The sequence below is a fragment of the Pan paniscus genome, chromosome 5, assembly GCF_029289425.2.
Source record: "Pan paniscus chromosome 5, NHGRI_mPanPan1-v2.0_pri, whole genome shotgun sequence".
In the NCBI taxonomy this organism is placed as follows: domain Eukaryota; kingdom Metazoa; phylum Chordata; class Mammalia; order Primates; family Hominidae; genus Pan; species Pan paniscus.
Window position 1 is genome coordinate 169770410 of NC_073254.2, and position 13104 is coordinate 169783513.

The 13104-nt window shown below is 43.7% G+C and overlaps 1 protein-coding gene across 4 annotated transcripts in view; it reads left to right on the forward strand.

The window, feature by feature from the left end:
- Nucleotides 1-327: 327 nt before the first annotated feature.
- Nucleotides 328-13104, forward strand: part of PCMT1 (protein-L-isoaspartate (D-aspartate) O-methyltransferase) — a 59128-nt gene continuing 46351 nt past the window's right edge. For all 4 annotated transcript variants that reach the window (XM_034963067.3, XM_063605022.1, XM_034963070.3 and 1 more), the window contains exon 1: nt 328-1544. In XM_034963067.3, coding sequence (XP_034818958.1) covers nt 1316-1544 — 229 coding nt within the window. In that variant the 5' untranslated portion in view covers nt 328-1315. The remainder of the gene's footprint in view (nt 1545-13104) is intronic.

Below are 13104 nucleotides of genomic sequence, written 5' to 3' on the forward strand. Positions count from 1 at the left end.
GATTTTGGATTGGAAGCAGGCCAGTGTCACATTTTACAAAATCGGATAAGAACTAGAATTTGAAAATTGTGCTGATATAGTGGCACAGATGTCTTAGCTTTGTTTCCTTCTAAAAGATTACTGGAGGCCGGGCGCTGTGGCTCATGCCTGTAATCCCAGCACTTTGGGAGGCCGAGGCGGGCGGATCATAAGGTCAGGAGATCGAGACCATCCTGGCTAACACGGTGAAACCCTGTCTCTACTAAAAATACAAAAAATTAGCCGGGCGTGGTGGCGGGTGCCTGTAGTCCCAGCTACTCGGGAGGCTGAGGCAGGAGAATGGCCTGAACCCGGGAGGCGGAGCTTGCAGTGAGCCGAGATCGCGCCACTGCACTCCAGTCTGGGCGACAGAGCGAGACTCCGTCTCAAAAAAAAAAAAAAAAGTTACTGGACTAGATGATGGCTGGATTCTGTCAGTCTCAGGTCTAATTAGGAGTCAGCTATTTGGACGCGACAAGCAATGTTCTCAGTGAGCTTCTCACTCATGGTCTTGCAGAGCTGAGAGCAATAAAGCCACGGTGGAATTTGTGAGGCTTAATTAGGTGGAAATGCACACTTACGTCGGGAGAATAACACGTTCACCAAAGGACACAGTGGTATTTTTTAACCAATCGCAACTCTGTACGTTGGTATTATTCTAAGGGAGCAAAGCTTTGCCCCAACCCCCACCCCCATGTCCTGGTACTCTTCCACTCTCTGAGAGCTTTAGAACCGGGGTTCCAAAGTCTCTGCTTAGCCTAACAGTGACGTGCTTGTCACAAAGCCAGAGGCCGGTGTACTCGGGTTAGAGAGGGCCTTTGTCGTTGGGTTTTATTCTTATTGTATTATTCGGGCTCCACCGACCCAAATATTAGTCAACTGGGTTGGGCGAGGTAGGACGGATGAAGCCCACCGTCTAACAATCTGGACATCTATAGGAGCAGATCCGCCGCTTGAAACAGCTGACCCAGCGACGACTGCGGAACCACTAGCAGCGTCTGCACAGATCGACCCCGCCATCCCGCCGTCCCGCTCGGTGACTGGAGACGCAGCCGGGAACGCGACTGATCAGGCTACCGAGCCGGGCCGCAGGGCGAAAGCGGTGCGGTCCGAGGCCTTAGAAAGGGACACGCAGCAGCGGCAGTGGCGCTGACTCAGCCCGGCCTCCCTGCAGTCCCCTGGCAGCGGTAGCAGCCACAGGGGCGGGCGGCTGGGCCACACGCCTCCCCCGCCCTCGGCCCCACCCGGCCGCACCCTAAGCCGCGCGGCATCGCAGAGCGCATGCGTGCCGCGGGGGATGCCGGGAGCGCGCAGTGGCGGCAGCGGCGGCGACGGCAGTAACAGCGGCAGCTACAGCGGGGACGCGAGCGGGGCGGTGACGGTGTGGGAGGTGGTCTCACTCTTGGGAAAACTGCTGGGCACCGTCGTCGCGCTGAAGGTGGTTCTGTACCTGCTCCGAGTGTGCTTAGCGATGGCCTGGAAATCCGGCGGCGCCAGCCACTCGGAGCTGATCCACAATCTCCGCAGTAAGTGCCACCTCCGCCCGTTGTAGGGCAGCTGGGGCAGGCTGGGCCTGGACCGGGTCCCCCTGGGCCGTCCGGAACGTTTTGTCTGTCCCCGCGCGCCTGTTGGAGGGCTTCGGCGCAGAGTTGCCCCGGTAGTCCCGAACGGCGTGCGCTTGCAGTCGCCTCCCTCGGGACCTGTCACTCGTCGACGACGTGGACTGGAAGGGGAGAGAAAGAGCCAGGGGCCGCTGCTGGTGGGGGCAGGGGCAGTCGTCTCCCTGCAGGCCCTGGGGGAGGGAGTGCAGTACAGGTGGTGCTGCTGTCACTCAGGTCCGCGTCCGGGTCCGGCTTGTGAGGGGCGTGCCTTCGGGGTGGGAGCGTGTGGGCTAGGCCTTATGGAGAGTGGGCTGGCGCTCAGGAGACCCCACCCTCGTCCCCTGCATTTTTCTCACCTTCCTCCTCCATAATCAACCTCGCTGCAAGCTTTCCCTCTTATGCAGCCTCCCCCGCCCTCCGTTTTTTCCCCTGGAGGGAGATGCCACCGTCTGATACAGGCGAGGGGAGGAAGATGAGAGTATTGCCATTGCAGATGCTGGGAGAAATTTCTCGGGCGGCTGTCCAGTGGAAAGCTCCGTGCGGGGCGGAGAAAGAACAGGGGATGCTGTTCCTGAGAGACTTGTATTTCAGGAGCCTTTGCAGGTCCTGGATCAGCAGAGGGTTGTGTCTGATGTTCTTTTTTCAGGGCTACCATAGGCTTTAAAAACCTTATGTGGAGTTTCTTTATATCACTCTCCTTAGTTACTGTATTCCTTCTTCTGATGATAATTTTAGGATAGGATGAGTGCTGTGTCACTTTCTTTTTTTAAATCGAAATGTAGCGTCCCCGTTTTGTTGGGAGACTACAAGGGCCGCAGTCTATAATAAACTCACTGGTCAGAATTTATAGCATTCTTCGCTACTATGCAGTAATCATATCTTGTCACATGGTATTTTTAATTGTCCTGTGTTACTTAGCTTTTCATGTGTTTGTCTTATTTCTCAACTCGATTTGTAATTTCCTTAACGGCTGGCACCATTAAAAAAATTTTTTTTTGGCCGGGCTCATTGGCTCACGCCTGTAATGCCAGCACTTTGGGAGGCCGAGGCGGGTGGATTACCTGAGTTCAGGAGTTCGAGACCAGCCAGGCCGACATGGTGAAACCCCATCTCTACTAAAAATACAAAAATTAGCCGGGCGTGGTGGTGCCTGCCTGTAATCCCAGCTACTTGTGAGGCTGAGGCAGGAGAATCGCGTGAACCCGGGACGGGGAGGTTGCAGTGAGCCAAGATCTTGCCACTGCACTCCAGCCTGGGCAACAAGGGCGGAAACTCCGCCTCAAAAAAAAAATTTTTTTTTTGAATTTTCTCTAAGAATTTAATAGTCATCCCTTTTTTTCATAAATGCCCATTAAATGTCCGTTATATGCCTAAATCTATGCTAGACAGACAAAGGTAATTGAGAGAAATTAGGAGTACTGTTTGGCACATGGTTGGTACTTTTTTTTTTTTTTTTTTGAGACAGAGACTCCCTCTGTAGCCCAGACTGGAGTGCAATGGCGCGGTCTTAACTCACTGCAACCTCCGCCTCCCAGGTTCAAACAATTGTCCTGTCTCAGCCTCCTGAGTGGCTGGGACTACAGGCGCCTGCCAGCACGCCTGGCTAATTTTTGTATTTTTAGTAGAGAAGGGGTTTCACTATGTTGGCCAGGCTGATGTCGAACTCCTGACTTCATGATCCGCCTACCTCGGCCTCCCAAAGTGCTGGGATTATAGGCGTGAGCCACCGCGCCAGGCCAGTACTTGATATATTAGTCATTTTGGATTTTTTTTTGGTGGGGGGACAATACTTAATGTGGAAACTGAGTCTTTAGTGTTTGGTAAGAGAGAATGTTGATTTTTTTTTTTTTTTAGACAGGGTTTCACTGTCACCCAGGTTGGAGTGCAGTGGTGTGAGCTCGGCTCACTGCAACCCCTGCTTTCTGTGCTCAAGCGATTTTCCCACTTCAGCCTCCTGAGTACAGTGGTGCCACCATACCAGGCTAATTTTTTAGGGTTTTTTTTTTTTTTTTTTGGTAGTTTATGAGATGGGGTCTTTGCTGTGTTGCCCAGGCTGGTCTTGAACTCCTGGACTCAAGCAATTTGTTGGACTCAGGCTCCCAAAATTTTGGGATTACAAGAGTGAGCCACCGCACCTGGCCATGGTGAATGTTTAGATGTCAACATTTTTTTTTTTTTTTTGAGACAGAGTTTTGCTCTTGTTTCCCAAGCTGGAGTGCAATGGCGTGATCTTGGCTCACTGCAACCTCTGCCTCCTGGGTTCAAGCGATTCTTCTGCCTCAGCCTCCCGAGTAGCTGGGATTACAGGCACCCACTACCACGCCTGGCTAATTTTTAGTAGAAATGGGGTTTCACCATGTTGGCCAGGCTGGTCTCAAACTCTTGACCTAAGGTGATCTGCCTGCCTCGGCCTCCCAAAGTGCTTGAATTACAGGTGTGAGCCACCACGCCCAGCCTAGATGTCAATATTTTGTCAAGCATTGTCAGGTTCATTTTATGGAATGATGCTTGATTGGAAATGGACATTTATGTGCTACAACAGTAGTATGAAGTATGATTTGGGTTCTCATGGATGGCACATAAGCTCAATATGTTGTAAATATTTTTACGAAATCCCTTAACATGATCTCAGTGCCTTCTATTGCAGTATATGTACCTGAAACATTTTGTACACAAATTGTGATTAAGTAATTTTCCACCGGTAGGTTATCATAGTAGGCACTTGGCTGTGGCAGAAATTTGTAATCAATTAGGCTCTTAAAGTCTCTCCTTTTTTGGGCCAAATTTGTGGTAAGCCAAGACTAGATAGATCTTTTCCCGGTGGTTTCATAATCACTTTAATGTATTGCATTACTGTTCTTAGCTGAAATTTCTAAGGATGTTTTTCTGTCAGGAAATTTAATAAGGAATATTTAATATACATAGATGTTGATTTTGCAAATAGTTTTATACTAGATTTATGATTGGTAAGAGGAAATTAGAGTAGAATAGTTGTTTAGCCTCTTTTGTAACACTTGTGCAACTTTAGTTTCAACTTCTTGCTGAGGTAATTCTAGCTAATAGATTTCTTTTTATTAGCTTATTATAAAAGTAATACTTGCTCATGTGAAAATTGTAATTGACATAAAATTTGAAAATATTGCCTTCCTTCCTCATTATTCTGTGTATATTCTTCCTAAATTAAAGGCTTTTAATTGAAATCTTAGAAAAATATAAAAATGTGATTGTGTTGATGTTGAAATGAAAAGGGGCCTGCTTACTAGAAGGGGAAGGAAATTACATTTTTAATGGTTTTTTTTTTTTTTGAGACAGAGTTTCACTCTTATTGCCCAGGCTGGAGTGCAATGGCGCGATCTCAGCTCACCACAACCTCTGCTTCCCAGGTTCAAGCAATTCTCTGGCCTCAGCCTCCCGAGTAGCTGGGATTACAGGCAGGCGCCACCACACCCAGCTAATTTTGTATTTTTAGTAGAGACAAGGTTTCTCCATGTTGGTCAGCTGGTCTTGAATTCCCAACCTCAGGTGATCCGCCTGCCTCAGCCTCCCAAAGTGCTGGGATTACAGGCATGATCCACCACACCTGGCCAATAGTTGTTTTGTTTTGTTTTTAAGAAATGAAGCTTAATATAATTTTTTAAGAATATTTTGTTTTCCTTTTGTATTAAAATCTATCATAATAGGACTGTGGTTGTATGATTTCATAGTTGATGCATCATTTATAGAATATTTCAGATTGTAATGGTAGATTTCTTATGTCATGGCTTATATTATAACCACTCTTAAGTAACTTAGAACAGTGACTAAAACTTGAGCATGCTTCAAAATCTCCTGAATCACCTGGAGAGCTTTTCAAAACACAGATTGCCGGAGCTTGAGAATTTGTATTTCTAACAGATTTGTAAGTGGTGCCACTGCTGGTCCAGGGACCACATTTTGAGAACCAGTGACATGGAGAATTGAAAATTATAAGGTTGAATTCTGCCAGCATTTCAGCTAAATCAGTTTTATGCTTTAGAATAATGTTTTAGAAAAAGTCTATAGCAGTCTTGCCCTATAGAGTGCTTGGTGATGTTCTCTATATTGTCCAGTGTGGTAGCTACTAGCTACATGTGGCATTTAACATTTGAAATGTGGACAACTGAAGAACCGAAATTCGATTTTTTAAAAAATTAACTTAATGAAATAACCACATGTATCCAGTAGTTACCATATTGGACAGCACAGGTCTCTAGAAATGAAAAAATACAATTATTTTATGATTATGGACTGGTAATGTGCTCGTGAAACAAATTAGCTTAATTTAAAACTGTGAGCCTGCTTAATCCAGGGAATGTGACTATTTAAATAATGTTTATATTAGAGTTTACTTCCTACTCGTATTGAGATAATTTCAAGCCATGGTAAAATTTAGGAAGATAGCCAGAGTAGGTGAGGTGATGTTCTGGAGCAGGGGTATTTAAACCAGAGGGTTTGTGGGAGGTTAACTTAATGGATAGGCTTCAAATGCTATAGAGTAGTCCCTCCCTTATCCCATGGTTTTGCTTTCTGAAGTTTCAGTTACCCCAAGTCAACTGAGGTCTGAAAATATTAAATGGGAAATTCCTGAAACAAGCAATTCATAAGTTTTAAATTGTGTGCTGTTTTGAGTAGCGTGAGGAACTCTCTGGACGTCCCACTTGATCCTGCCCGTGACATGAATCATCCCTTTGTTCAGCATATCTATGCTGTCTACACTACCTGCCCGTTTGTCACTTAGTAGCCTATTTGGTTAGCAGTGGCTGTCATAGTATCACAGGGCTTGTGTCCAAATAATCCTTATTTTACTTAATAATGGACCCAAAGTGCAAGAATAATGGTGCTGGCATGTAATTATACTTGTTCTATTTTATTCATTATTTTTGTTAATTTCTTAATTGTGCCTAATTTATAAACTAAACTTTATTATAGGTATGTTACGTATAGGAAGAAAACAACATACAGATGGTCCCTGACTTAACAGTGGTTTGACTTACAAGTTTTTTACTTTACTGGATGTAAACCTGTCATAAGGGACATAAACCTGTTATAAGTTAAGGAAGGCCGAGTGCAGTGGCTCACACCTGTAATCTCAGAACTTTGGGAGGCTGAGTCAGGAGGATCGCTTCAGTCCAGGAGTTTGAGACCAGCCTAGGCAACATAGTGAAAATAACATTTGTCATTTTCTGTACAAAAAATAAACAAAATTAGCTGGGCATTATGGTGCATGCCTGTAGTCTCAGCTACATGAGCTACGTGGGAGGCTGAGATGGGAGGATCACTTGAGCCCGAGAGGTTGAGGGTGCAGTAAGCCAAGATCATGCCACTGCACTCAAGCCTGGGTGATGGAGCAATACCTTGTCTCAAAAAAAAAAAAAATGTTGAGTATCTGTATGGGCTGTATGGGCTTTGGTATTGTATGCGGTTTCAGGCATCTATTAAGGGTCTTGGACCGTATTTCCTGGGGGTAAAGGGAAACTACTGTACTGACCACTGAAAGCAATTGTTCTTTTATCTATTTTTATTTGTAAAAATAATTCAGTCCATTCCCCTAATGATCAATTGTTTCTACTTATGTTTCTTTTGCATTCTTGATTTTGTCATTTTACATATATAATGTTTATGGAATTTGTCATTTAGTCAGCTGATATTTTAGTGCTTTCTATATGACAGGCACTGGGGATACAGCAGTGAACAAAACAAACATCCACTCCCTCTTGTAGCTTCTAATGGGAGCAGCCAAGTATAGTATGTCACATGATAAGTGACAAAGTAGGGAGGGAGGACAGAGTGTGTGGGGCAGTAGGTTTATAGTTGTAGAGAAGGCCTCAGTAAGGTATCATTAGACCAAAGATTTGCTGGAGGAGTAGACACATATCACGCAGGTAGACTTGGGATAAGCATTCCAGGCAGAAGAAATAGCGAATTCCAGATTTGGATTTAGGATCTGGGAGAAAAGATTGGAGGCAAGGATCCAACACCAAGGTTTTAGGCCTTGGCAACTGGAATGATTTGCCATTTTCTAAATTGGAAATGGTGAGTGAGTGAGCAGCCACGTTTATTCTGTGAGGAGGGGACTGTGGGAGATCAGATTATTTTGAGGAATGCTTTTCTTATAAGACATTTAAGTCGAGATTTTTAGTAGGCATTTGAATATGCAAGAATTATGATGATTTATAGTTTTTATATCCTAAAAGCATTTACTTTTGTAAATAATGAAATTATTTTCTAATTCTATCTACAGCACCAGTTCTTAGCCACTAGTAGGTGTTGCTAGTAGAAAAGAGCATTTATTCTTACCCTTTTTTTTTTTTTGAGACAGAGCCTCTTTCTGTCGCCCAAGCTGGAGTGCCGTGGCGTGATCTTAGCTCACTGCAACCTCTGTTTCCTGGGTTCAAGTGACTCCTCCATCTCAGCCTCCCGAGTAACTGGGACTACAGATGCACACCACCATGACTGGCTTTTTTTTTTTTTTTTTTTTTTTTTTGGTAGAGACGGGGTTTTGTCATGTTGCCCAGGCAGGTCTCAAACCCCTGGGCTCAAGTGATCCACCCGCCTCAGTCTCCAATATTGCTGGGATTATAGGCATGAGCCCCTGCGCCCAGCCAGCATTTACTCTTAATATTCCACTACTTTTGTATGCACATGGGAAAAATAGAACCAGCTGGTAAAATCCTAAGAAATTGGAGCCTCAAAGTCCAGAGGCCTTCTCATTTTGACTTATTTCAAGCCAGTCTTATGGATAGGTACTAGTAAGTAAACTTGAAATCCTATGTATATATTTAAATTTAAATTATATAAAAATAAATAAAATTGGCCAGGCGTGGTGGCTTATGCCTGTAATCCTAGCACTTTGGGAGGCCGAGGTGGGTGGATCACCTGAGGTCAGGGGTACGAGACCAGCCTGGCCAACAATGCGAAAACCCGTCTCTACTAAAAATACAAAAATTAGCTGGGCATGGTGACAGGAGCCTATAATCCCAGCTACTCGGAGGCTGAAGCAGGAGAATCGCTTGAACCCGGGGAGTGGAGTTTGCAGTGACCTGAGATCGCTCCATTGTACCCCAGCCTGGGTGAAAGAGCGAAACTGCCTCAAAATAAAAACATAAATAAATAAAATTAAAAATTTATATCTTTAGTCATATTAGCCACATTTCAAGAGCTCAGTAGCCACATGGAGCTAGTGCCCACCCCGTTGGACAGTGCAGATAGGGAATAGATCTGCCATCACTGAAGGTTCTTTTGGATTGCAGTAGATCTTGATGCTTGGCTGTATTACATTCTGGTTAATGAGATCTTAGGCTGTAGGAGGGGAAAGATTCGATTGTGCTGTTACAAAAATATTTTTATTAATATTATATTTAGCTTTGGTTAAATGCTTTCAGGGTGGCAGTGTAAAACTAAAGATTATTGGATAAGAGTGATGAAGATAACAAGAGGATCAGCATCTTACATGGTGCTTTGAAGGGATGGAGGTGGTTTGGTTTAGCAAAACCTTTAGGGAGCAGTGGTGTTTAAATTTGAAGAAATGTCATGTAGTAGAGGGTCAAACCAGGACAAATGGGAGGCAGATTTTGGCTCATTATAAGTAAGTATTCACAAAGCTATCCTAACAATCAAAAAGTTGGCTTTGAAAAAGTGTTTTCTGTCACCAAATATGTTGAAGCAAAGAATGGTTGACCATTTCACTGTAAGGGATATTGTAGAAGGGATTTTGTCATCAGATTTGAATATACACTAGATCTCTAAGGACCCTTCCAAATCCAAGATTCTGTGATTTTTTTTCCCCAGTGGTCCCTTGTACCTAGATTTTATGATTTAAAAAATATTTTATTTTATTTTTTGAGACAGAGTCTCACTCTGTTGCCTAAGCTGGAATGCAGTGGTGTGATCTTGGCTCACTGCAACCTCTGCCTCTCCGGTTTAAGTGATTCTCGTGTCTTAGCCTCCCGAGTAGCTGGGACTTACAGGCACGTGCCACCATACCCAGCTAATTTTTGTACTTTTAGTAGAGATGGGGTTTCACCATGTTGGCCAGGATGGCCTCGAACTCCTGACCTCAAGTGATCCACCCGACTTGGCCTCCCAAAGTGCTAGGATTACAGGAGTGAGCCACTGCACCCAACCAATTTTTTTCTTTCTTTCTTTCTTTTTTTTTTTTTCTGAGACAGAGTCTTGCTCTGTCGTCCAGGCTGGAGTGCAGTGGCACAACCTCAGCTCACTGCAACCTCCGCCTCCCCGGTTCAAGCAATTCTCCTGCCTCAGCCTCCTGAGTAGCTAGGATTACAGGCATATGCTACCACGCCTGGCTAATTTTTGTATTTTTAGTAGAGGCGAGGTTTCACCATGTTGGCCAGGCTGGTCTCAAACTCCTGACTTTGTGATCTGCCCACCTCGGCCTCCCAAAGTGCTGGGATTACAAGCGTTAGCCACTGCGCCTGGCCCAATTTTTTTCTTTTTTTTAATAGTGTTATGGATTGCATGAAATTACTTGTGGAGTGTATGTGTTTTAGTAGCCAGCTACAGAAGTTTAACATTAACTTCTAATGTTACCTGCATTTTAGGTTTTGTATAACATTGTAGTTTGTTAGAGATGTAAAGGAATCCAAGGAACATATCCTTTGAGAAATAACATCTAAATACTATGTATCAATTAAAAGTTATTAAGGTATAGTGAAAGATCCATTTTATTTTTTTTCCCCATTGGTTGGCAGAGGAAGGTACATATTTTAAAATAATCTCTGGTACTTAGAGAATATGCTTTACCGTAACTTGCCATCACATAAAATTCTTCCTTAATTATATTGTGAATTTTTTTTTTCTTTTTTGAGATGGAGTTTTGCTCTTGTTGCCCAGGCTAGAGTGCAATGGCGCGATCTCGGCTCACGACAACCTCCACCTTGTGGGTTCAAGTGATTCTCCTACCTCAGCCTCCCGAATAGCTGGGATTACAGGCACATGCCACCATGCCCAGCTAGTTTTTGTATTTTTAGTAGAGACAGGGTTTCACCAAGTTGGCCAGGATGGTCTCAATCTCTTGACCTCGTGATCTGCCCGGCTCGGCCTCCCAAAGTGCTGGGATTACAGGCGTGAGCCACCGCGCCCGGCCATGTTGTGAATTTAAAACTAATTCCTTTCACATTTTTTCAGTACAGAAAGTACTTTGGGAGTGTCTCAGCCTCTACTTAGCATCTATCATGCCTAATCATTCTGAATGGGAAGAAAAAGGTGAAAGTTTTGTTAATTTCTTATTGTTTTTCCAGACATGTTGATAGCAGAGAAGAAATGTGGGGTAGATGGTTAACAGCTATCCAAGTCTTATAAACTAATATAATAAGGTAATATTTCTTTTATTTAGATGTAACCTTGTAACAAGCTTAGAAAGTTTCTATATGACTTGAAATCTATCTGCAGCTTATTTTCTTTCTTTCTTTCTTTCTTTCTTTTTTTTGAGATGGAGTTTTGTTCTTGTTGCCCAGGCTGGAGTGCAATGGCGGGATCTCAGCTCACTGCAACCTCCGCCTCCCTTGTTCAAGTGATTCTCCTGTTTCAGCCTCCCAAGTAGCAGAGATTACGGGCACCTGCCACCACATCTGGCTAATTTTTGTATTTTTAGTAGAGACGGGGTTTCACCATATTGGCCAGGCTGGTCTCAAACTCCTGACCTCAGGTGATCCACCCACCTCGGCCTCCCAAAGTGCTGGGATTACAGGCGTGAGCCACTGTGCCCGGCCTATTTTCTTACCTGTATTTTCAGTGCTTCATACCAACACAGGCCCTCTTTATTTTTTTATTTCTGCCAGAGTTTTCAGCATTTTAGATCATATATCTTAGAATAATCACTGATTCTTTCAGACCGTCATCAGATTAACTCAGCAGTTCTTACAAATGCCTTTCATAGCCATCCCTTTCACCATATTTTCATTGATACCATCCCAGCCCAGGTTCGTAGTTGAAACTTACAAGTAACATACCTGGTGTCTGATTGGTTGTCATACTTTTCATTTTCCCTCCTTTCAGATCCAATCCATTCTACACATTATACTGATTTTTTCCTAGTGTACTGATTTCTGTTATGTCACTTTGCTGCTTAGGCTTCTTAATGCTTACTGTATCAGGTGTAAACACCTTTTGCTTACCTTTCCAGGCCTTTTTAGAGTCTTATATAGCTTACTCCCATGCTCCAACTCCAATCCTGTTCTGCAGGCTGGTCTTATTTGCCTCTTCATATGCCTTGTGCATGAGGGTACATTGTTCAGTTGCTATTAAAAAAGACCAAACCACAATACCTTAAACAAAATAAGTTTCTGTCTCCCATAGCAGTCCAAACAGTTCAAGACTAATATGGTGGTTCCATGGTGCTGAAGACCTAGACTCCTTTCTTGTTGCTCTGCTCTTTCCCTCATCTACAAGGTTAAAGATAGTTTACCTTCACCATTTCCCTCTTCCAGCCAATGGGGAGGTAAGCAGGAGAAAAAGGAAAACACCCATTCCTTTTAAGAGCATGATCTGGGCCAGGTGTAGTGGCTCATGCCTGTAATCCCAGCACTTTGGGAGGTCGAGGTGGGCGGATCACGAGGTCAGGAGATCGAGACCATCTTGGCTAACATTGTGAAACCCTGTCTCTACTAAAAATACAAAAAATAGCTGGGCATGGTGGTGCATGCCTATAGTCCCAGCTACTCGGGAGGCTGAGGCAGGACAATCGCTTGAACCAGGGAGTCGGAGGTTGCAGTGAGCCAAGATCGTACCACTGCACTCCAGCCTGGCACAGAGCAAGACTCCGTCTAAAAAAACAAACAAAACAAAAAGAGCATGTTCTGGAAGTTGTATCCATAATTTCTACGTATGTTCCATTGACAAGAACTTAATTGTAAGGGTTCACATAATCACAGGGAGACTAATTGGGAATGCACCCAAATAATTCTATCACTATATACTGGATTATAGAGGATGCAGGTAAAAAAGTGTGTGTGTGTGTGTGTGTGTGTATATACACACATATATAAAACTGATATAACTATATGAAGGAAGGGGATAGGTTTGTGTTGTGTAAATACTCATCCATCTTGGCAGGAGGTCAGCAGATGATGTCTAAAGTAGATAAAACATGAAATACACACACACACACACACACACACACACACAAAATTTTATCACTATGAAAGTAAAGCAGTCCTTGCTGTATCTTGCTAATTGTAAGGGTGATGTGTGTGTGTGTGTGTGTACATATATATATACACATACATACTATCTATGATAGGAGAATTGAGAATATTAATTTTTAATCAAGTAATATATGTACATATTTAAAAGATACAGAATAAGATGAGCTTATAATGAAAAACAACATTCTTCGCCATTCCCAGACTCATTGCTTAGAGTGAACCACTTTTAACTGTTTTTGGTTCTTGTGATTATCTTCATATCTCTAAATCATATGCTTAAACTGATGTTTCATGTTTTATCT